The sequence below is a fragment of the Myotis daubentonii genome, chromosome 5 (assembly GCF_963259705.1).
Source record: "Myotis daubentonii chromosome 5, mMyoDau2.1, whole genome shotgun sequence".
NCBI lineage: Eukaryota > Metazoa > Chordata > Mammalia > Chiroptera > Vespertilionidae > Myotis > Myotis daubentonii.
Window position 1 is genome coordinate 35729154 of NC_081844.1, and position 25246 is coordinate 35754399.

The 25246-nt window shown below is 39.8% G+C and overlaps 1 protein-coding gene and 1 pseudogene across 1 annotated transcript; one reads left to right on the forward strand and one right to left on the reverse strand.

The window, feature by feature from the left end:
* The first annotated feature begins 10992 nt into the window (after positions 1–10992).
* LOC132236097 (FUN14 domain-containing protein 2-like) lies at positions 10993–13619 on the forward strand. Its single transcript, XM_059699504.1, has 2 exons — positions 10993–11007; positions 12970–13619. The coding sequence occupies exons 1-2, from the start codon at positions 10993–10995 to the stop codon at positions 13576–13578; spliced, it is 624 nt and encodes a 207-aa protein (XP_059555487.1). The 3' UTR covers positions 13579–13619.
* A 5831-nt stretch (positions 13620–19450) lies between these two features.
* LOC132236098 (band 4.1-like protein 4A) lies at positions 19451–23012 on the reverse strand (annotated as a pseudogene).
* Between the last annotated feature and the right edge of the window lie 2234 nt (positions 23013–25246).

Sequence of the window (25246 nt, forward strand, 5' to 3'; positions counted from 1 at the left end):
TTAAATAATTTACAATAAAAACTGGTAACTGTATTAGGCATGAAATTGATCAGAAGAGAAAGAAAATTTTTGGAAAATGCTGGATGTACTGTATAGAAAAACATTTTAAACAAGCATGTCTTCAACCCCGACTAGAGGTAAGAATCATTTGGGGAACCTCTGATGCTCAAGCCTACCTCTCATTCAGATGAGGATAGGTTTTTAAGTAAGTTTTCTAGGTGATTCTAATCTGTAGCCAGGCTTCATTCAGGCTGTTTTGAACTGATTTGCTTCTGTTGATGATCTGATGGCGTCTCATTATATCACGTGAAAATGTAGGTGGACTCAATATTATACTTTTACATCATTACCTGATACAAAATTGTTTTCCACTTTATTTGTCCATTATGAAATGTGAAATGCTGACCCCACTCCCCAAAATTCTCATTCTGTAACTGAAAGATGGTAAGAATTTAAAATCCGTAGTTATAAAAATACCATTGGTGATTCTTACGCAGATAATCCAAGAATGACACCTTAGAAAATATTCTAAACTCTCGAGAGGCCTGGCTTTGTCATTTGCTGGCTTTTGACCTTTAAAAAGTCAACTTCTCTGAGCTTTAGTTCCCTTATTTGTAAATGAAGATAAAAGATAAATACCTACCTCACAAAGTTGTCAAATAGGGGATCAAATGAAAAATCATATGAAAACTCTTTGAAAACTAAAATATAAGGGATTAAGATTATTGAGGTTTAAAAAAAAAAAAAGATTATTGAGGTTTTAAGAGATTTATTTGAGGGCTACTATCATACATTGCTTGACATGTGTTTGGTTCATGTGTACTTTTATCCTCTTTTTTAAAAAACAAAAAGTAACAAAGAATTAGGTGTTGAAAAAGTAGCTTTTATCAGACACAAAAGTCAGTTTTCTGGTAATAATTTATATATCATGTTTTTTTCAAAGTACATGTTAATATTTTTGTTATTAATTCCGCATAAGATATATTTGAACATTTGGCCCACAATGTAATTTTTTTCTGTCTTCAATGTCTTTCTCCTTGGAATTGGAGTAAGTGACCAAGACAATATAAATTCCCTCATAACTGACATTTAGTAAACCTTTTCTCTGAAGGCCAAATTTACAACTTATTTATAAATAAATGAACAATTCATGAGGCTTTTGTCTGAGAATCTCTCCTGAGAACAGCATGAGAGGACCAACACAAGCATTCAAAAACAAAAATAAGAAGTTAAAATAGAAGGTACCAGTTTGAGCTCAAAGATGTTGTCAGTCATCGCCATCTGCATTATGTTATCAATTGCCAAAATGTTAATTGGTTTTCTTTTACAAGTGGCCAAGTATAGACAGTTAATTGAACATTATGAAAATACTAATTTTTGCTTCTTGATTTTATGTATTCATTTATATCTTCTCTATTTAACTGTTGATATATATGTAAATGCTATATTGACATTTCAGTTCAGAAAAATATTCTAAACTCCAGAGAGGCCTGGCTTCTATTGACATTAAGATACTGGAAGTACCTTAATTTTGCAGCACAAAATTTATTTAATATTGTTAATTCATTGTTTTGAATAACAATATTTAGTTTGGGCCATGTTATTTATCAAACTAGTGCTCCAAATTAATTTGTTTTTCAAAGACAGTTGAAGAACTATATGTAGTGAACGGCATTTCAAGTTTCAACTAGCTTAAACCAATTTGAGCAAGTCTGGACAGCTTTCTTACCATATGTTTAATTTGTGTTGTGATTGGCACATGATAATGTTTAGTGTTTTGTTCGTTCAATTGACAGCTGAGAAAATAATAGTGCTCTCTCAAATGTTAATATATAATCAAAAGGTTTTCAAAAAGTACTTTGATTTTACCCGTATTGTGTTTAATTTATATTCAGTAGTTAAAAAATCCAAGACAATATTAAGCTCAAAATAATAGCTTCAAAGAATAATTGATTAATAATTCAATAACTAGCACAGGGCTTAGTACATAGTAAATTTTTTAATAAATGAATAACATGTCATACAACTCACTTTTACTCTATCAGTGAGTCTCACTTCAAAAAAAATTGAAGGATCTGAATTTAAACTAAGTGAAATTAACTCTGCTTTACCAAAATAACATGTAACAAGTAATAAGAAATAAGTAAATTATACCAAATGAAGCATATTTCCCAGTCCATATTACTATTTAAACTAAAATATATATATATATATAAAGTATATATACACACACACATACCCATACACACAAACTTGTACCAACACTTTATATTCATTTTTAATGGTGAGAGCTATTCTTAGAAGTATTTAGGCTCTTTTTGGTTTCATGTGAAATTAAATCTTTGGGTATTAGTTGGGTGAATAAATACTTAAGCAAACCTTCATTAGTAATAATTTTCTCTTTCTGCTTATTCTTAAAGCAGATTTAGAAATCTAAGAATCTCTTCAAATTAGAAAATTTTTTCAACATTTTAACCTACCTCATTAATTTCTTTGTGATAACAGCTGGAAATAACTGAAATTTGTAACTATCTTGATTTAGGCTATAGCCCCATGAAATAAAATTAACGACTTACCTTTTTTTTATAAAATAGAGGATCATTGGCTAAAACTTAGAAAACATTAATATACCAAAATTTCACTCTGGTGATATTTATACCACTTTTGACATGCCAAAGGTACATTTATATATATTATCATACTTGGATGACTTACATAGTCTAGTGTAATGAAAATTCCACTGGGCTTGGAATTCAAAGACCCATAATTATGGTGTGAAGTGCACAGGTCATTTAACTTCTCTTAGTCTCAATGTCTTCAGTTGGAAATGAGGATAAGGCAATTTTTGGTCCCAACTTACCTCACAGAATATGTGAGGATCAAATGAGATAACATGTATTATAATGCTTTGTAATCTATAAATTGCTCTACTTACATGTTTCTGTTAGAATTTGGGGGTTGTAGATAACAAGGATATGGTCTTCAGTGTTATATAGCAGTAACAACAAAGTAGGCAATTAGACCAGTGTTCATTCGGTATAATGTTTAAATCAACAATCCAATTATCCTTTTTTTTTAAAATATATTTTATTGATTTTTTACAGAGAGGAAGGGATAGGGATAGAGAGTTAGAAACATCGATGAGAGAGAAACATCGATCAGCTGCCTCCTGCACACTCCCCACTGGGGATGTGCCCGCAACCAAGGTACATGCCCTTGACTGGAATTGAACCTGGGACCCTTGAGTCCGCAGGCTGATGCTCTATCCATTGAGCCAAACCAGTTAGGGCTCCAATTATCCTTTTAAAAATGAGATTCTTTTTCAAGAGTAGCTCTGCCCTTAAATTGTGTTGGCTCTCTAAAATACCACAGTATGCTCTCAAATTTTGTATGATGGATTTGTAGGTCCCTTCCAACAGAAATTAGGGATCTCTAGTATATGTTACCTTTGATATGGAATTATATAAAATCGCTTGGCTTCACTGAAAGTTGTAAGAAAAATAAAATAAGTGTAAGCCTTATAACTTGTTTTCTTTGAGGACTTTGATGTGCCTAATTCTTCCTGATTAAGAACAAGTTTTAAAAGGTGATTACTGTAAGTTATTGGTTTTCATCACTGCAAAACTTTAAATTGTAAGGTATTGTCTTAATTGTTTGTATGTTTGTATATATAGTTTTTTAAACCTGCATAAAAGGTAAGAATTTCTCCATTTTTTTCCTCATGTAAGCAGACAAAAGATAACTTTATAAAACCAAGATTTACAGAGGAACTCATGATTCCTTTACATTTCTTTTATCCTTTTTTACAACTGATTAAAATGAGATAAAGTGTTTACATTTAATTCAGCTATGTTTCTTAGTAGCTGTATAATTTTATACATTATTCTTATTTCTGTTTTATATGAAAAAATAATGTTGACATCTCCTCATAATTTAATTCTCTTTCCTTCTCTTTTGTTCCAGTTGTATGAGTTATAGGAAGATCAAGCATCCTTTACCTCTCTTATAACTATAATCAGTTTCCTAGAGTTTTTTCCTAATTTAACTTTAATCCTTGATTTCTTTTATAGCCAAATTCATATAGAATTATAATTTTCTCTCAGGATCCAAAATCTAGGGGAAAATGTTAAGGTCTGCCTAGCCATCTTCGTAGACATTACTATTTTGGTTGATATATAAAGATTTAATATAATTAGTTAATATGCCTATTTCTTTTTCTCCGATATCTCTAATTAGTAAAAATTTTTTGCTGCTGCCAAAACCGGTTTGGCTCAGTGGATAGAGCGTCGGCCTGCAGACTGAAGGGTCTCAGGTTCGATTCCGGTCAAGGGCATGTACCTGGGTTGCGGGCACATCCCCAGTGGGAGATGTGCAGGAGGCAGCTGATCGATGTTTCTCTCTCATCGATGTTTCTAACTCTATTTCTCTCCCTTCCTCTCTGTAAAAAATCAATAAAATATATTTTAAAAAAAAAATTTTTTTTGCTGTAAAGATAAAAGAAAGTTTCACTTATGTTTTAGTCAGGTACTATACCAGTACAACATTATTTCCTTTAAGAGTAGTTCCATCTATTTAAACGCATTGAAGGATAAGTTTCTTCAGATTATTATTTTTTTAAAGAATCACCTATCTCAGAAAATTTATTGTGTCCTTTCTTGGACATTTTTCAAGGTATGATAACATTGCTCATAATTTATTCCTATTTTATTGGCCACTGTCACCAGTTTAACTTAATACAAAAAGTTTTTTTTTATATTGTAATTTAGATTTTGAGAACTCAGAGTTCCATAATTTTGGTAATTACCATTCACTAGTAACATCTATATATGTAAAACCCTAATATGCAAAGAGACCAAACAGTGGAACAACCGAACAACTGAAAAACTGGTCGCTATGACATGGGCTGAGTACCAGGGGGCGCGGGTAGAACATGGCGGGTGTCAGCAGCAGGCAGCAGAGCGTGGAACATGGCAGGCATTGGCCGTGGCAGGATGGTGGAGCAGACGAGCAGGGGTACCAGACCAAGGCGGGGCACCGGTCACTGTCATTGGGGCAAGCCTCTGGTAGTTACTGAAAATTCTTTGCTCCTGTGTGCCATGGTCCCGCCAGGTGCTTGCACCTGCTGCCAGCACCAGAGCCACTGCTCGCACCTGCTGCCAGTGCCCAGCGCCAGCCCCAATCGCTCAGTGCTGTCAGCAGGTGCAAGCGGCGGCTGCTGGCCCCGATCACACCTGAGGGCTTCTCCACCTCCCCCTGCTCCTGAGGGGTGATCGGGGCAGCAGCTGCCACTCACACCCGCTGCTGGCGCAGAGCAACTGGGGCTGGTGCCGTCAGCACAAGGGAGCAGTGGCGGCAGGAGCAGGGCAGCAGGAGGGGCTGGGCAGGGGCATGGAGGATGGGCTGAGACCCCCCGACCCCCTGTGCCCACCACAGCCTTGCGACCCACAGTTCCTTTCAAAGTGCACGAATTTGTGCACTGGGCCCCTAATTACTATTTATAACACTGATATTTTTCAAGCTTTTATTTCATCATATTTCCTGCAATAGGGTGAACTACATTATTATTTTTACTTGACCTGGGGTTTTTGTTATATAAGTCAGCTTGTTTATATTACTAACTTGCAACTATTTTTTTGTGTTGTACTTGTTTAGAATAAAACTATATAGAGTTAAATAATTTCTGTTTTCTAAATTGGCAGTTTTTTAAATGCTTAGTAAAAAGGCATTATGTTATTTTTGAGTACCACTGAATTTTGAGTCAGGCGGCTTGATTTTTAGGTTTGTCTCTCTTCAAATAAACTGTGTAACTTTGGAGTTTTACCTCTTAGATTGGTTTTCTCATTTGTAAATTGAGAAATTTGTAATTTGAGTACCATTAGATTAGGTAGTCTCAAATTCCACCTGTCTTTAATATGGTTCTTTCTTGACCATTTTATAATCATTATCTGGGCTTACTTTTTCCCCCCATGAACTATATTTACTAGATTAACCTGTACTGTTAATGCAATTTATTCTTAAATTGATAGGATTCAGATATGTTACTTTGTTTCCCATTCATGATTTTAAGTAATTTTAAAGGAGGAAAATTGTATTACCAATAATAAAAGTGAAAGAAAACTTACATGTAAGCTTTATTTAAAAATTCTCAATATATAAAATAAAAATAAAAATAAAAATTCTCCTAAAGCACCAATATAAGCACCTCAAATTTACATACAGAAAAAACTGACATATAAAATGTGGTTTTTGTTCTCTTAAATATGAATATAGCTAGTTAGCCTAAACTTTGAATAAACCATGCAGTGATAATACTGGCCCATATAGCGAATTAAAAAGCTATCGGGGCCCTTGCCAGTTTGCAGCAGTGGTTAAGCATCAATCTATGAACCAGGAGGTCACAGTTCAGGCTTGAATCCTAATGTAGGGTGTGCAGGAGGCAGCCAATTAATGATTTTCTCTCATTGATGTTTCTATCTCTCCCTCTCCCTTCTCTGAAATCACTAAAAGTATTTTTTTTAATTAATGGAAAAAATATCCTCGGGTGAGGATTAACAAAAGAAAAAAGCTATCGGGTTTTACCAACATTAAAATAATTATAAAATGTAAAAGGAATTTCAGAGTAGATCGAAACTTTTCTGTTCAATAATTATTCTTAAGTTGTATTCTTAGATTCATTGAGGGAATACAGTTGCTAGATTGCCATGACATGTATATATCCTGCTTTAAAATATTATTAGAGATAAATGTGATTTGTTAAAAAAAAATTTTAATTTTTTTCTGGCTGTGCATATGTTTCCATAAAGCCTCTTTAGCTGTCTGATAAAATGTAGCAATTCCATTAATTCATCTCTCTGCAGAATTCTCTTTTTTAGATTGTGTTTTCTGAGAACAGGCCAAGGAGGTTTCTGTTACTTTTAAAGATCATTGTCTTTGCTCTAATTGTCTGCATTCGCTCATATCAATCTCTTGAACACTTTGGTCTATTTATTTGGTAATTATTGGGTCTGATAATTGGGTTTGTGGTCTGATGGGTAGAAAAGAATAATGGAAAGTTGATATAGGAAGGTGAACTGTTCTGGTGTGATTTCTTTGGTTAGATAATTCTGTGCCTTGGTCAGATCACTGAATCAGGCAGCTCTCCTGGCTTCCAGAAATTAAATCAGATTTCCCAGCTGCTCTCATGGCTATGTTACTTGCCTATATAACAATGTTATTTTGATTGCCTGTTTAAAAATTAATCTTCATTTTCAATTATCTGGCTGTGCATGTTTGATTACATTTGTTAAACTTGAACCTGATGCCCAAACATTTCTTTGAATATTTTCTGGGTTTTGATAATGGGATATTCTATAAGATAAAGCAGATAATCCCAGAATGATTTAATTTATATTGGTCATCCACAGTTTTTCTATTTCTGTACTTTTCCCCTCCCCAGTTTTGAAAAGAAAATTTATAAATGTCTTCCTTCACTCCCTTATTCCTGCCTCAGTTAGTTTCCCCCCAAACTACTCTGGTGAGCAGAAACATTTGATAGGAAATAAAAGAACAACACAGTAGTTCTTTACATTGAGTTGAGGTGAAAACGATGTACTTGAAAATAATGTATTTTATTTATATGTGAGCTTAAAATTATTTTTTTTTAATCATAAAAAGGACTCTGATATAAAAATATTAGTCTGGAAGTTCTCTTGTTATCAGGTGCTATTTCTACCCTAGCTGTGAGTTATCAGAGTAAATTGAATTCTTTATCTTTTTTTTTTACTTCACTAGAATAATCCCATTTCATACATCTTTAATACTAGCTTCAAACAACTTGCTTGCTTTTATTTTCAAACTAGAGGCCTGGTGCATGAAATTCATGCACCTCAGCCCAGCCTGTGCCCTCTCGCAGTCTGGGACCCCTTGCTCCTTACTGCCCGCCTGCTTGCTGTTTCTTACTACTTGGCTCCCTGCTCCTTCCTTAGCACTGCTGCAGAGGAGGGAGAGGCTCCCACCACCACCACTGCGCTCACCAACTGTGAGCCCAGTGGGAGCACACTGACCACCAGGGGGCAGCTCCTATATTGAACGTCTGCCCCTTGGTGGTCAGTGTGCATGATAGCAACTGGCCTTAATGGCCTCTTAGGCTTTTATTATATAGATGCCAAAATTTATTTTTGAGAGTTTTCTTGTTTTCATTGAAGTTTATTTTGGCATGATAAAGATATCACCACCCTCCCCCAGCCATAAAAAGAAAAGTTAATTTGACACTGAAAATCTATTGAATTGTCTTATTTTTTATTAATTGAAAAAGCTATAAAGCTGTTTCTTCTCATTTAAACATTTTTAATTAATAAAATACTAATTTTGCTGTACTTTAATCTGATAGTGAAATTGGGAGATTATATAAATTTATGTCTCTACAGTTAATAGTTATCAGTTATTTCACTTTTTGTAATACGCAAGACCCAAAGCTCACATTTACATAATGTGAGCTTCTTTAAACAACATAAACATGGACAGTTATTTAGAGAATATAACAAAATTTTAAAAGCTGATAAAATCACAAATGTCACAAATCGAAAAGGCATTATATGTGAATTAATTAAATGCCTGCCAAACATTTCTCTCTATTTTTTAAGCCTTTTCTGTTTTGCTTTATCTTAACATTTATACAGTGTTGTGTATGTTAAGTTATCATGCTCATCTCAACAAAAAACTCCTGTACATAAACTGTTTCATTGTGTTTTCTAGAATCAGACCAAGCAGATTCTTACTGTGTGGTCATAGTTGGATAATGTTATTCTGAACTATATGAAATTGCCAGTTTTGTTGGTCAAAAGTAATCAAGTGTTAGCATTTTATAATATACTAGAGGCCTGGTGCATGAAATTTGTGCACTGGAGGGGGCACCCTCAGCCTGGCCTGTGCCCTCTCACAGAAGCCTTCAGGAGATGTCCAACTGCTGGTTTAGATTCACTCCCCGTGGGCCTAAGCCAGCAGTCAGACATCCTTAGTGCTGCCGTGGAGGCGGGAGAGACTCCCACCACTGCCACTGCACTCGCCAGCTGTGAGCCCTGCTTCTGGTTGAGCAGCTCTCACCTGGGGGAGCACACTGACCACCAGGGGGCAGCTCCTGCATTGAGCATCTGCCCCCCTGGTGGTCAGTGCATGTCATAGCAACTGGTCATTCTGCCATTTGGTCGATTTTCATATTAGCCCTTTATTATATAGGTCTAGAGGTCCAGTCCCTCAGCCCAGCCTGCACCCTCTCGCAATCTGGGACCCCTCAGGTAGGGTCTCTAGGCCTGGCTGGCAATCAGGGCCTATGGAGGCTTTCTTTCCCCTGGCTGCCAGCAGTGGCCCCGCCCCCTCCGCTGCCACTGCTTGTCATCTGTGTGGCGCTGCTCCCCCTCCCCACCACTGGTCGCCTCCCTCTGCAGGCAACAGGTGTGGGGTGCGATCACTTGGCTGGCCTGGGCCTCCCTCTGTGGGGCGATTGATCACGGAGTCCCCAGATCGATCAACCTGCAGAGGGAGGACCCGCCACAGCGCTGTCAGCTGGGTAGCCTGGGCCTCCCTCTTTAGGGCAATCATGGGGCTCTGTGATTGATCACCCAGCAGAGGGAGGCCCCGCCCACCCAGCACGGCTCCATGGTCGATCACTGAGCAGAGGGTGGCCTGGACCTCCGTTTTTGGGGCAATTGCAGAGCCCCCGATCAATTGCCCCACCGGCCAGTTGCCTGGGCCTCCCTCTGCGGGGCGATCGTGGGATGATGGTGGGGCCCCCTGACCAATCGCATTGCACCCGCCTTGGCTGGCCTGGCGCCAGTGCATGTCATAGCATGGTCGTCCGGAAGGTCGTCTGGATGGTTGTTCTGTTCGGTTGTTCGGTCAATTTGCATATTATGCTTTTGTTATTATAGATATTTAAGGAAGAACCAAACAAAGATCTTTGGAACAGATATATTGAGTTCCCATCCCAACTCTTCTTATCAGCCTATCAGAGGCTTTATGAAGGAGACTCTCAAACTACAGATAACCACAGGGCTACCAAGGAATGCTTTGTTTTGTTAAATTGTCCAGATTTCAAAGATATTTATAAAAAAGACTTCAGTAATTGAAGCAGATATCTTTTGGGAATACTTAAATTACGTAAGCTTTCATTAAGTCAATGTGTAGTTCTTTCATAACCTTAGATATTGTCATATATAAAGGATTAGTCTGTAAATATCACTTAAAGGCAAAAAGACTCCCCCACCTCATATCTAATATGGACTCAAATTTTGCTAATTATAGAATTTTATCTTCTTGGTAGGCATTTGGAGATAAAACTACTGCTATATAGCCAACAAGTTTCCCTCAAAATGCCATTTAAAGATTTTTATACCTATACTAGAGGCCCAGTGCATCAGTGGGGTCCCTTGGCCTGGCCTGCAGGGATCGGGCTGAAACCGGCTCTCCGACATCCCCCGAGGGGTCCCAGATTGCGAGAGGGCACAGACCAGGCTGAGGGATCCCACCCGTGCACAATTGGGGCTGTGGAGGGTCAGCAGGAGGGCTCCAGGGTGTGTCCGGCTCATTTTGCCCAGTCCTAATCGGCTGGACCCCAGCAGCAAGCTAACCTACCAGTTGGAGCATCTGCCCCCTCCTGGTCAGTGCACATCTAGCTACCAGTCAAACAGTTGCTTAGGCTTTTATATATGTAGATTTCAAGTGATAAGAATAAAAGTGAGTATAAAAATATGAAGCTTCTTCTATACATGAAATCCCCAATTTTATTTACAGCTGTGATCTAAAAGGTTGTAAATTGAGTTGTTCCAAATTCAGATGTTGTTACAGCTCCTCATATTAATAATATCATGAATAATAAGGGTAACAGGTTAGCTAACAAGAGTTGATCTAGTACATTCCAGTATCTTAGTGTCTTGGCTTTGGATAAACTTTTATAGTGGAGAAAGCTTATTTTGACCTCTCAATAACTTCTTGGTATATTTCTTCTTAGTTGATACCATGAGTCTTGCCCAAGTACATACCCTCTCCTTTACATTCCCCAAGATATTACTATCTGCCTTTTTTTTTTATGTTTTTATTGATTTCAGAGACAGGAAGGGAGATGGAAAGAGGGATAGAAACATCAATGATGAGAAATAATCGATTGGTTGCCTCCTACACACCCCCTATTAGGGATCGAGCCTGCAACCCAGGCATGTGCCCTGACCGGGAGTCGAACCATGACCTCCTGGTTAACGCTCAACCACTAAGCCACATGGACAGGGCTGCCTTTTATCTCCAGTCTTCCTTATCGATACTTCCAAAGTATAACATCTCAAGTGTTAGGAAGAAGGAAATTTGCTTTAACTTATTAACATTAAAGTATTGGTGACTGTAACCCTTTTACCTCTGTCTTAAAGAGAAATCTGTATTTAAGAACAAACACATTATTCAACAATAAAGATTTAAAATAAATTAGTGCCAGTGCAAATTACTATCAGTTAATAGAATATTAAGTTTTAAGACAAAAGTGAAAATAATCTCAGTGTTGATGGGACTATTGTGAGGCAAGAGATATTAAATGACCGAACTTAGGAATCTGCCCCTTTTTTACCAAACCCATGAAATGTCTGAAAGTGCTGTATATTTTCAGTGACCTTGAGGAAGGGAACTAGTCACTTGTAATTATGGGTTCTATGATGTCAGTGCCATGCTGATCCTATTTTTTTTTTCAGTTTAAGGTTGTGTCCAGAGCATCCTAGGTATCCATCATCCACACTATTCTCCTGAGATGGCCTGTGTTTCAGTCTTGACCTATCTTCCAGCTCTATTCATTGATACTAATTTACAGGTGAACACTGTCCATTCTTGTAAAAAAAAAAAACACAAAGTCTTCATTTCACTGTTATCAAGAATGACTACCACCTTCTCTTTTTTCAAGAGATATAAAGGTAGAAAAGTTATTTCTTTTTTCATTATTTTCCTTTTAAAACTATTATTTTTAAATAGCTGGCAGTTAGCAATTTAGTTTCCAAACCTGTTTTGAATTAAATTGACAAGGCAATTCTAAAATTTTAATCTTGCTTTATCATATAAACATCTAGATAGAAAGTGTTTATGCTAAAGACATGTATTTTGTGGCATTAGTTCTTCATGTTTCTCTTTTGTGTATTGAAAATTGTTCATTCATTTCCAAGTGAGTGGGAAAGTTACTATTGTTGAGATGTGTATAGGGCAAGTGCACTTGATTAGAGCATGAACTGTATTTTTACATTAGCTGGATGTGCTTTGCACTCTGCTCTTGTAGATTTATTTTGTTTACAGTAGACTACTGTCAGTTTTTGTAAATGTTTTTACTTAGCACTTTAACTGTGAGTGTACAAACTGATTTTAAATGTAGTGGTTGTATATTTTGGTTATAAACTGGAAATTTTTAATAAAATAAAATAATTTGTTCTCTGTTTTGTCATTAGTACCTGATTGAATATAATTTTTTAAATCATCTTCTAGCCGAACTAGCATGGCTCAGTGGTTGAGCCTTGACCTATGAACCAGGAGGTCATGGTTAGATTCAGGTTGGGGCACATGCCCATGTTTCAGACTCCATCCCCAGTAGGGGATGTGCAGGAGGCAGCCGATCAATTATTCTCTCTCATCATTGATGTTTCTCTCGCTCTCTCCTCCCTTCCTCTCTGAAATCAATAAAATATTTTTTAAAAATCACCTTCTAGACTCTATTAGACTGCTACTTTTAAATTAGGATATTCTTGTAATAATCACTTTTCATTCATAACATAGGATTCACAATCTGGAACATAGCAGACAAACACACACCATCATGTATCATGGCTCTTTCACATTTACTTTGTCAATACAGGTTAAGACCCATCTCTGTACGTTGTCACATCCTCTGTACATAACACGTATCCTCAGTACTAGGCACATAATAGGGGCTCAGTGAATATCTGCTGCAAAACACGAATCCATTGGATACAGCCCCGGGAGCCTTGTGACGCAGTTGCAAGCGTGCGTAGGGGCGGGGGAAGTAGCAGCCGCCAGCGCGCTCCGCCCTCTTCCACTGCGGCCGTGGGAATGGAAACATCTGACCCACAGGCCAGCGCCCAGCCTTCGCGGGTGTCATCGCGAGACCAGCTCGCTGGACTATCCGTGTCCAGTCAGGGACGTTTTGACTCACTGGACCTTGCAGAACTGGCTAAAAAGCAACAATGGTGGCATAAGCTCTTCGGGCAGGAATCTGGACCCGCAACTGAAAGGTATAGCATGGCCGCCCAGCTGATAATTGGAGGCGTCACTGGTTGGTGCACCGGCTTCATATTCCAGAAAGTTGGGAAGTTGGCTGCAACAGCTGTGGGAGGAGGTTTTTTCCTCCTCCAGCTTGCGAACCATGCCGAGTACATCAAAATTGACTGGCAACAAGTAGAGAAGGACATGAAGAAAGCCAAGGAACAGCTGAAGGGCCAGAGGAGCACCCAGTTCCCTATGGAGGTGAAAAGCAAAGCCGAGGAGATCGTGTTGTTTGTGAAGACGAACATCATGTTGGCTGGTGGATTTCTCGGAGGCTTTCTGCTTGGCATGTATTCCTAAGGAGGACAACTTCGTTTCCATTATTCCTGGCTTTCTACCCGCTAGCCTCTTCACGCCATCTTAGGACGTCAAGTCTCTTCTCACTCCTCCTCTGTGCCTTCCTCCCTGCGGTGGCATATCTGAATGGCTTCTATAAGGCATTTGTTGGTACAAACTGACATGGCCCTACTGTGAGCCTCCGGCAACACCGGAAGAGATAGCAGACATTAGCTCTCCTCCCAGAACACTCCCCACCTGGCTAAGCTGTAGGTCAACAAGAATGTTCCTTTCCCCCTATATAAGATATTTCCTAAAACATAGTGCAAGATGGCGCACCATGGAGGATAGGTGGATCCTCAAAGGTTGTCCCAAACTTGATTTGGAAAAGGAGTAACAAGCACATAGATACTTGACTATGTGCTGCATGAAAAGGAACTGAATACATTCGCCTTAAAGCATGAAAGGGGGCGGGGGGGGGGGAATACATTAAAGTATATCAATTTCCCAACAGGAAAGCCTACTCACATAAGCAAATCACTTTTGGGTGTTTTTGTTTTTCTTATTTTGTTTGCATAAGAAGGCAGACCAGGATTTAAACTACTATTAGAGTTTCTTGCCTGGATAATGCAGTTTTTAGTTGGAAGATACCTTAGAAATCATATGGTTCAATCTTTAACCCAGTATGGGAATTCTTCAGAACCATCTTTTATAAGCCTCTGCATGAATGATTTCAGTAATAGGAAGCTCACTACTCTGTAAAGCCTTCCATTCCATTTTGAGGCAGCTTATTATATAAACGCTTTCCATATACTGAGTGACAGATGTATTTCTTTGTTACCTTCACACATTGGTATTGCCCTACAGATATCCAGTAATTCCTTCACAGTATTATTTTCTAAACATTTGAGAAAAACTATGCTGTTTCATCCAAATTTTTTCTCTAGGCAAAATATGTCCCATTCTCCAATTCCTGTCTTATTTTTCTCTTCTCTCATGACTTCCTTTTAGACCCAGTAGTTCCCTTCCAAAGACTCCAGTTGTGAATATTCCTCTTAAAAATTTCCACAGAACTGAATACGTTTCTCCAGATTCTATAAAACCAGTGAAGAATTCAGTATATACTATATTCTGTACATTACACTTCTGTGACGTTTATCATAGAAGAATGGGACATTCTTTTTTACAACGATCTCTCCTTAATCATTGAAAGGAAATGAAGAGATGTATATATACATTTTCATCAATTATTCAAACTCTGTTTGCCAATGAAAATCCAATATTTCCTGGAGGCACTGATTGATGACTATGTGCCAGGCAATGAACCTCAAAGTATCTCCTGACAATTAAGGTGGGAAAAGGTCCTAACTTATTGTTATATATTGCTAACTTTAAGGAGTTAACATTTGAAGGGAAGGGGGGAATTTCTGAGTAGTTTATTTTATGTTGATCATTAGCTAATTTTAAAATATATTTTTTATTGATTTTTTACAGAGAGGAAGGGAGAGAGATAGAGAGTTAGAAACATCAATGAGAGAGAAACATCAATCAGCCGCTTCCTGCACATCTCCCACTGGGGATATGCCCGCAACCCAGGTACATGCCCCTGACCGGAATCGAACCTGGGACCCCTCAGTCCGCAGGCCGACGCTCTATCCTAATTTTATAGATCAATGTTGATCATTAGATTGAGTAATAAATCAGTGTATGTGCTGGAGCACATAGATACATGTGCATACAGTTTCTTCATCTATAAATGAAAATATTGCCAAAACCGGTTTGGCTCAGTAGATAGAGCATCGGCCTGCGGACTGAAAGGTCCCAGGTTCGATTCCGGTCAAGGGCATGTACCTGGGTTGCGGGCACATCCCCAGTGGGAGATGTGCAGGAGGCAGCTGATCGATGTTTCTCTCTCATCGATGTTTCTAACTATCTCTCTCCCTTCCTCTCTGTAAAAAATCAATAAAATATATTTTTTTAAAAAAAAGAAAATATTGGACTAAACCAAAGGCTTTTAGCTATGGGATTCTTTCATCAGCATAGTAAGTCTCAGTATATAAACAGATAAAGACTGTTTAAAGAGAAAGTGCCTAAAATCCCACATAAGCCTAACCCTTCTTTTTCTCTCTTCACTACAGCATCCCTTGAAGCACCTAGACTGAACTCCCATTTTAAAAATTACTAAATCAGCCCTGGCTGGTGTTGCTCAGTGGATGGAGCATCGGCCCATGTACAGAAGGGTCATAGGTTTGATTCCTGGTCAAGGGCACATACCTGGGTTGTGGGTTTCATCCCTGGGGGTGCAGGAGGCGACCAATGGATGTCTCTCTCCCCCCTTCCTCCCACTCTCTCTAAAAATCAATGGAAAAAGTATCCTCGGATGAGAATTAAAAAGAAAGAAAGAAAAGAGAAAAGAAAGATAGAAAGAAAGAAAAGAAATTACTGAATCATTCTAAATTTTAATTGTGATGATCACACAAATCTACAAGTGATAAAATTGCACAAAACTACACACACACACAAGTGAGAGAGTGTAAAACTGGTGAAATCTGAATAAAATAGATGGATTGTATTTATGCCAATTTCTTGGTTTTGATATTTTACTCTAGTTACAAAAAATGTTACCATTGAGGGAAACTGGGTATGGGTATTATTTCTTAAAAACTGCATGTAAATCTATAATTATCTTAAAATATTTCGGTGACTCCTGATCCAACCCAAGACATGATAAAACAGAAGCTTACTAAGCTGGTAGGAAAGTTGGGGCTAGGAAGCCACTTCCCCTGACTTTCAGAGAAGAATGTGTTCCTCTAGAACAGAGATTCTCAAATTTTCTTTTGCATAAAAATCACCTGAGGGTGGGGAGGGAAGGATAGTATGGGAAGAAAAATGATTCTCAGGCCCACTCATCAGAGATTTAGATTCAATAAGTCTGAGGCAGGACCCAGGAATCTGAATTTAAAAGCACACGATTCTCATGCTTCTGGTCCAAGGACCACACTTTGAAAAACATCTTATTGCCCTAGCCAGTGGTCAGCAAACTCATTAGTCAACAGAGCCAAATATCAATAGTACTTCTTCAAAATATTCATTTGCAGGCGAAAACCAACTTCTGCGCATGGGCCATGAAGTTTCAATCGCACCGTACTTGCGCCCGCATGTGGTTTGTGGAAGAGCCACACTCAAGGGGCCAAAGAGCTGCATGTGGCTCGAGAGCCACAGTTTGCCAACCACGGCCCTAGGCAATAAGTAAATCCTCTATATGACAGATGGACAAATAAGCAGGGGATGATGAATCGTTTTGAATACTTTTCTAGTTGTCTTCCCCTTTGCCGCAGAATCCCTTGCTAAGCAGCAGCTTGCCCATGCCATGGGGTGGGCACATGGGAAGTATGCAGACATCTGCTAGCTACCCTCGTGGGCACAGTACAACTCTAGGGAGGTGACGGGCCAGTTTTGAGTCAGCTTTACTAATGAGCATCACTTGTTGACTGACTCTAGGGGAGGAGCTCATTATTTATGTTTGGCCCAGAGCCTTCTCTTGTAGGGCTGCAAATGAATAGATGCCATACAGCTTCCATGTTCACCTCAGTGGGAAAAAAGTGGGAAGATCATCAAAGCAACAATTTAGTTCATGCTTCTCGTTGAAAAGGGTCAGATTAGCTGGAAGGAAGCTTGTAGAGGCTGTTTGGCACAGAATTTTCACACTTGATCTATTCCTTTCTTCAATTGCATTACCCCTGCCCATCCCACCCTGATCCCTTGAATGGGGTCATTGTTTGCACTAAGTCATCCAAATGAAAGCTTCTGTTCTTTTGAGCAATTCCTACCCCCAGTCCCCAGATGCTTAGGAAATATAACCCCTAAGAAAACAACACAAGGTTGAGAATATTATGTCAGGAGTCCCTTTTCCTGTAAAGGGGTTGGCCTAATCCAGGAACTTCATTTCTTTTATTATCCCCGCTTCAAACCCCCTGCAGTACAAGAGAAATCTTGTAGCTCTTTATCTCTTGGTAAGAACTCTAGAATGAAAACCCTAGAGTCAAGTGTATATACTTGGAGTTAAAACTTAAGTTGGAAAATAAGTTGGAATTTGTAGAGCTGAACTTTAAAATGTTTTCCTAGGCTGTCCCCAACTGACACTCCAAGGAAAGGGAAGAGGCCTAGAGCAAAGATCCAAAGATCAGATTTAGTTACTTTAGGTTGATGGTTGCAATATAGGTAGGCACATTCTTTGATCATAAGACCACATTATACACAAGTGCAGAAAGGAAGGTTCCTTTCATTCCTTCCCTGCTCCTATAGCCCACAGGTACTGGAAGGGAGAGAACCCTCAGGTTGTGTGGCAACCTTTGCTCCTGCTGCTATCCATGACACCTGGGACTTCCCCTGACCCCTGGACAACTTCTGAGCTGGCACTGTATTGACTGAAAATGTTTTCATCTATGTGGATCCCTTCTTTGAAGTAAGGAGAGACAGGAGCCGTGAGAAGTGAATGACTTGCTAAGATAACACCACTCAGCAGCATGGATTTCCTCTTGATGTTACTCTAGGATGGTTCGTATCATTACGTTTTAAGACAATACTGCTCCCTTTTAATGAGTGGAGTACATTTGGAGGAGAGAAAAGATGGGAAGGGAGATTAAACAGCACTGAGGAATGCTCATCTTCAAAGTTTAGCCCATAGTCTGGGTGAGAAGGGGTGGAAGTTGGTGTCAGCCCTTCTCTCTGCTGCCCCCGTTCTTCCCTGTGGCTCTTTCTAGCCATCTCTCTACCTTTCTGTTTCTCTGCATCTTTCTCTTTGCTTCCACTTTTCTGTAGCCCTGTTTGGACCAGGAGTTCTTAACCTGTAGTTCATGGATCCCTTGAATATAACATAAACATGTCCACTTTATGGGGAAAGCCCTATTAGTTCCTCATTTTCTCAAAGAGGGCGTGATGAGAAAAAAGTGAAGAACCATAATTGCTCTCCCTGGTGTTACATTTTGGGGTGGCATACTGCGTGGATGAGGAAAGTAAGCTGAAAAGCAGGAAACCTAATGGAATTTGAATCCGTGAACAGGATTCATTTTCAGCAGCTTGCGGGGCTGTCAGAACAGTTGGCTGCAGAGAGGCAGAAACAAACTGGAAGGTCTGACAGTCATCTGAGCAATATGAGACACTCCTTTACTGATCTCAACAAGTAGAGCAGATCTTTGACACTCAAGAGTATAGATTGCAATCCCATGTTTTGATGTTCTGATGTACCAACATTCCAGGATTTTTGTTGGCATAATGCTGCCATCATAGGGTTTTAGTTTTTTTAATTTTTGTGAGGGTGGTCATGAATTTATAGACTGAAATCCACAGATAGCTTCCCCCCCCCCCTGAAAACAAGGCAAGGACACTAGAAATTAAAAGCAATGCTTTCAAACAAAACTCTACATTTGTAAATAATAGTGGAACTTCATGCCACAAAATACAGCATTACAAAGAACACGTATATGAATAAAAGTATCTACAGTGTGAAGGTGATGTGGCCTCGGTTATGCATCTGCACAGGTGGAGGGTACCTAGAAGGGGAGAACTCTTCATCCCACTTGCACTATTGCACAGCTGGCCAGCTGCAGTCCAGGTGTCCAGAAGCATCTGGTTTGGGTGGTGGATATGACATCCAGAAAATGAGCTTTTACAAGATGACTTTCCTTCCAGTTACCAAATAAAAAGGCCCTTCAGCACAAATACACTGTAGTGAAACCTGTAAAAGAAGCAACAGACTCAATTATTTTCTTCTGAAGAAACACTTGCAGGTCCAAGATACCTGAATAATTACAATTCACAGTTTCAAAGTAAAGGCAGCACACACACCCTTCCCACCCCCTCAGAACCTCCATCCTAAATAAACCCTTCACTGGGATCAAGTCTCTATCTTGAGGTGGGAAGCTTGGCTAGTTTTTATTGTTTTTGCTATATGTTTTCCAGCCAGATTGCTTGTCTGAGATTTTTCTTCAATCAGGCTATCTTTTGACCCATTTCTTCTCTGACGAACTGTGGAGCTACCAGAACCCTACGCATCTGAAGAGTGGGTCACAGGGAGTGGGGGTACCAACTCCGTTTTTGAATTCACTTCCGACAGAACGGACCGCTCTCCATCTGAACACTGGGACCTGCGGTACCGGAGGTAACTTCTCGGAGAACGAGAATGTCTGATGGGGTCGGGTCACCTTGAGTCTCTATTTTAGTGCGTGGAATCTCTTTTCTTTGTTCTTCTGACAACCCAGACGGATTCAAAGTTCCTTCTGAATATGCTTCCATAACTCTTCTTTTACTTGGATATCAGGGCTTCTCGAGCGAGATCTGTGTCTGGATCGCCACACACTGTGTGTGTGTGTGTGTGTGTGTGTGTGTGTGTGTGTGTGTGTGTGTGTGTTGGGTTTTTGTTGTTGTTGTTGTTGTCTCCTTAACACAGCTTCCCACTGAGGCACTGAATCAACCACATAGTTCTCCGGCCCTTCCCGATGTTCTCTGCATTTTCTGATTCGCTACCATGGCTTGTGTTACAGCGTGAGCGTGACCTCCTCCTTTGCTTTAGATCTAAGTCTTCACCACTGTTATGGGCAACTTTGGGGACTTGGTGCGGTCATTGGGGGAGTTGGAGTGTCCACTCTGGGGACCATTTTCTTCCCGTGGCGCATGAAGTTTGCTTCTTTGGGTAACAGGGCTATTTTCATTCTTTGCTTTCTTAAAGCTTTTTATTGGTGAAGGTGCAATGATTTTAGTTGTTCCTTCATTTCCCATGTTTGCAATTACCCGATTTATGCTGTTTGATCCAGCTGGCTGTCTGTGCTATTCTCTTAGGATACGTCTTGCTTCGGCTTCTTGCCACCTTCTGATCTGGCTGGGGAAGTCGAATAGAAAGATCTCCACTCATTTGCCATGCTGTCCCGCCACTCACCCGGTGCTTATACTCATGGACCCAAACTTGCTGAGTTTTCCTGACAAAAAATTTGATTCATTCGCTGGCATTCTAAACAATGTATGATGTTTATACTACACTTCCAAAGGTGCTTGCAAGCAGTTTTACTCCGAGCTTCCAAAAAGAATGACGTTGCATTGCACTCTTTTCCCAGTACTTTGAGTTCAAACTGTGTCTCCTTGACGTGAACCTTTGTGACCCGAGGCCAGAAATACTTTCCCAGTTGCTTTTTATTCCTGTAGACAACACCACCAACTGGAGTTAATCCTAAGAAATACTCAGATTGGTTTTCTCCGTAGACGGGATGGAGGTCAACGCGGTACATCTCCAGGGATTTTACAGTCCTCAAGTAATTCAGCTCTGCTTCAGAAGGAGCCTGACCCATTGGAGTTTTATGAATTCTTTCTATGGCTTCTTCAAGTTCTTCCTTCTGATCAGGAACAAACTGGTATTCTGACACATATCTTGCAGTATGTTTATATGGATCTTAACCTCCAAGTTCAGACAGGATGGCATATGCTCCCAGCTGAGCAGCAGTGTTGACAGGGCAGGGCAGCTGGCCCTTGAGGGACATCTTGCTTCACCTGCAAGAAAAACTGATATCCTTTGAGACAGCATGGAGGGACCTGGAAGGTATTATGCTAAGCGAAGTAAGACAGTCAGAGAAAGACAAGTATCACATGATCTCACCCATATGTGGAGTCTAATGAACCAAATAAACTGATGAACAAAATAGATTCAGAGACATGGAAGCATAGAATAGACTGTAGAATCTCAGAGGGAAGGCAGGGGAGGGTGGGTGGGCCATCATAGTGTTTTTAAATCTGAAACATTCACATCTTGAGAAGTATTTAGAAAGTTAGACACTACATTGCTTAACAAATGGGGTAAATATACCTTCTTTTCCATATTCTGTAATGTTTAAGAAGAGAAAAAATAATTGATAAAGACTCTCTTGCAAGAATGAGTCTTAGTGTTCAAGACTTTTGAACAAGCAGAATATGAGCATTACACTATTGAAATTGATCTAGATAACATCGTGTTAAAATCTCCAGCTATACTAGACAAAAGCAATGAAGGTAAAAACAATTCAGACAAAAAATGTAACTCAGAGTCAATAAAGTGATTGCAGACACTGAAAAAGTTCACAAAGACTTTTTCCTTAAAATATTTTTTAACAAGATATAAGACAACTAAAAATTGTATAATATGAAGATGGATTCATAGGAAAATGTTTGGAAATAGCTTATAACTATTGGTTTTTTTTTACTGTTCCCCAAGCAGTGTAGAGTAAAATCTTTTTCAGCAATGGGAAACTTTGCACAAAATAAATGAACAATGATACTAGTGGAGCATTTTGTTTTTTAATGTTTCATGTTTTTAAAGCTGAAATTATATCATTCCATGTTTAAATTTTCATAATTATTTTCATCTTTATTATTATAGAATTAAAAAAACTATACACACACACATACACACTCTACTTGATGGTGGTATGTGTTTGTAATTTTTTAAACTTGAACTGTATGGAAGTTTTGTTCCACTAATATTTAATTTCATAAATTCTGAACTTTAAAAATTATGTAATATATGCTTGGCATTGTGCTAAATGCTTGGAATATATCAACTAATTTAATCCTCACAATTATATTATCATCTCCATTCCACAGATGATGGGGTTGAGATAGGGGAAGATAAGGTAAATTTCCTAGGGTTACACCCTTAATATTGATAGAGCTAGGATTAGAACTTTGTGGCTGGCTCCAAAATCAATGCCCTTAAACACTACATCATACCACCTCTTTAAAAATGGAAATGGTGCCCTAACCGGTTTGGCTCAATGGATAGAGCGTCGGCCTGTGGACTCAAGGGTTCCAGGTTCGATTCCAGTCAAAGGCATGTACCTTGGTTGGAGGAGTAGGGAGTGTGCAGGAGGCAACTGATTGATGTTTCTAACTCTCTATCCCACTCCCTTCCTCTCTGTAAAAAAATCAATAAAAAAATGTATTTTAAAAAATGTTTTAAAAAAAGAAATGGTATTTCGGTCCTACATGAAAGAAATAGCCATATTTTGCTTGCACCGGAGCTGTAATCACCAATTCAAGAGAAATATATTCCAAAGGCTTCACAAATTCTCAATTCACAGCTTCATTTGAGATATAGTTTTATAGATCATCAGTTCAATACTTAAGAGATTTGCTTCTGAAGTTTATAGGCAAGTAAATAAGGGCATATAGAGTAATAGCAATCTTATCTATTCTTAACAATTACCCTCTGATGAAGGGACTGATCATCCCTGTCAGGAATGATCCCCAAGGGCAGCTCACAGAGTCAACGATATTAAATCTGAGAATGGCTCTTGGGTGGTATGTATCTGCACCTGTATCACTAGCTGAGCACTTGCACTGTCACTGTGTTCGGTGCATATGGGGAGAGAAAAGAGAAACCTGGGCCTCAGGGGCATGGTCTCTAGCGAAGCATTTCCCCTCTTACCTACAGCCATTTGCGAAATGTTACCTTGACATTCAGAGATTAAGTGATAGCCCAAGTTGAGGGAGCCTCTTGTTTGTTTGTCTAAGGGCAGTTTTTATGCCATAAACTAAAATCCCTTCTCCTTCGTTTCACATTTCTCATGTTTTCTCCATTTCTCTACCCCCAAACACTCTCCCCTTTCTTCAAACCTAGTCACCTCTATCCTCCTTAGGTTTCTCTTCACCGTCACCTCTCCCCACCCTCTCTCCTCCCCTCTCTGTCCCACATACTCTCCCCACCTTCATACATTTTCATCTGGTCTCAATTTCAACCCTTCACTCCTTCCCCAGATAAGAGCCCCTGAGTCTACTGACCACCAGTCCTTCCTTCTCTTTCTTGGGCTCTCCACCCTCACATATGTCCCTCGGCCTTTCTCTGATATCTCTCTTCTTTGACAGAATTCTATTTGAGATATAAAACTGCTCCTGAGAACTTGGGATTTGGAATTTCTGGTCTAAAAATCCTGGCATAATCCTGCCCTTAAGATCCAGATAAGCCCTGTCTGGTTTGGCTCAGTGATTAGAGTGCAGTCTGCGGACCTCAGAGTCACCCGTTGGATTCCCGGTCAAGGGCATGTACCTGGGTTGCAGGGTTGCAGGTTCTGTCCCTGGCTTTGGTCAAGGTGCATGTGGGAGGCAACCAATCTCTCTCTCTCTCTCTCTCTCTCTCTCTCTCTCTCTCTCTCTCTCTCTCTTTCTTTCCCTACCTCCCTCCCTCCCTTCTTCTCTCCCTCCCTCTCTCCCTCCTTCTCTCCCTTTCACTCTAAAAATCAATGGGAAAAATATCCTTGGGTGAGGATTAAAGAGATCCAAATAAAATTGGTGTGAATGCCTGTCTGCGAATTCCTGTGTCTAGCCTCTGCCTCCACCATTAGTTTAGCTCACTCTGTAAGTGCCCTGTATCCAGGATTCAGAAATAAGATTCAGCCTTTCCCCCTGTCTGCACCTAAAACTGTTCCTCACAGTATTTAGTAATGTTTCTTATGGTTAAAAAAAAAAAAATGATGATGTTTCAAGCCATATCAAAATGCTCCTACATCAAACCAGCTGTGCCAAATGGTCACAAACCTGACAGAATGGGGAGTGACAGATGGGTCAGCAGGCCTGAACCAAGTTGGCCCTGCCCACATGGGGCAGTATATCTTGGTTGCTGGCCAAGTAGTCTGGAGGAAATAAACTTACCAACTCATCTTTTTTTAAAAAAATATATAGCTTATTGATTTTTTACAGAGAGGAAGGGAGAGGGATAGTGAGTTAGAAACATCGATGAGAGAGAAACATTGATCAGCTGCCTCCTGCATACCCCCTACTGGGGATGTGCCAAAAACCAAGATACATGCCCTTGACCAGAATCAAACCTGGGACCTTTCAGTCCGCAGGCTGATGCTCTATCCACTGAGCCAAACCGGTTAGGGCTCAACTCATCTTTTTTTAAGGGATGTGGGACGGGAGTAGGAAGGAACCAATGTTTACTGAGAACCTACCATAAGCCTGGCACTGTATCTCACTTAGCCCTCAAAACAGCCCTGCTGGTAGGCATTATCATACCTAATTTTGAAGATTTTGGAACTGAGAATCAGGTTAAATGGCATGATTTTTTTTTTCAATATTCCTATTGTGGATTGTCTAAATAATAGCAGTAGCTCCCCACGGGGCTGAATCAAAGGCAGGGCCGTTGTAGTTGCCTAGACACCAGTCTCTATAGAGTGCCCATACCTTGCTGGAAATGTGAGAGGGAGAATGTTCCGTTCCCAGCACTTCTTGTGGGAGAAGTGGAGTAAATAGGTGTAAGAAATACTAGTTGATGGGCTGCTGGAGGTGGGGTAGAATTACATTTCCGCTGCCCCCAGCCTCCCTTGTAGATGGCCTTCTTTAGTGTGGGGGAGGGTCGCATGTGGTCTGGTTTGGTGAGTTGGTGTGCGCTGTTAACGACAGGGCTGAATTCTTCCTGACAGCAGAGGAAAGGCCGAGCCGCTGCCACGAGAGCACCCTTTCCTTCCTCCCTGCAGCCTGACCCTCCACGTCATGCCTTACTTCCCAGTAGTGACAGGTAGTTACAGACTGAGAGTTTGAGCTCTCCAGGTCCCAGGTGCTTTAGGAGCTGCTGGCTTGGATGCAAACACAGCCAAGTCCAAGAAACACACCACCCACAATCAGTTCTGAAAATGGCACAGAAATGGTATCAAGAAACCCTCAGGCCCTAGCT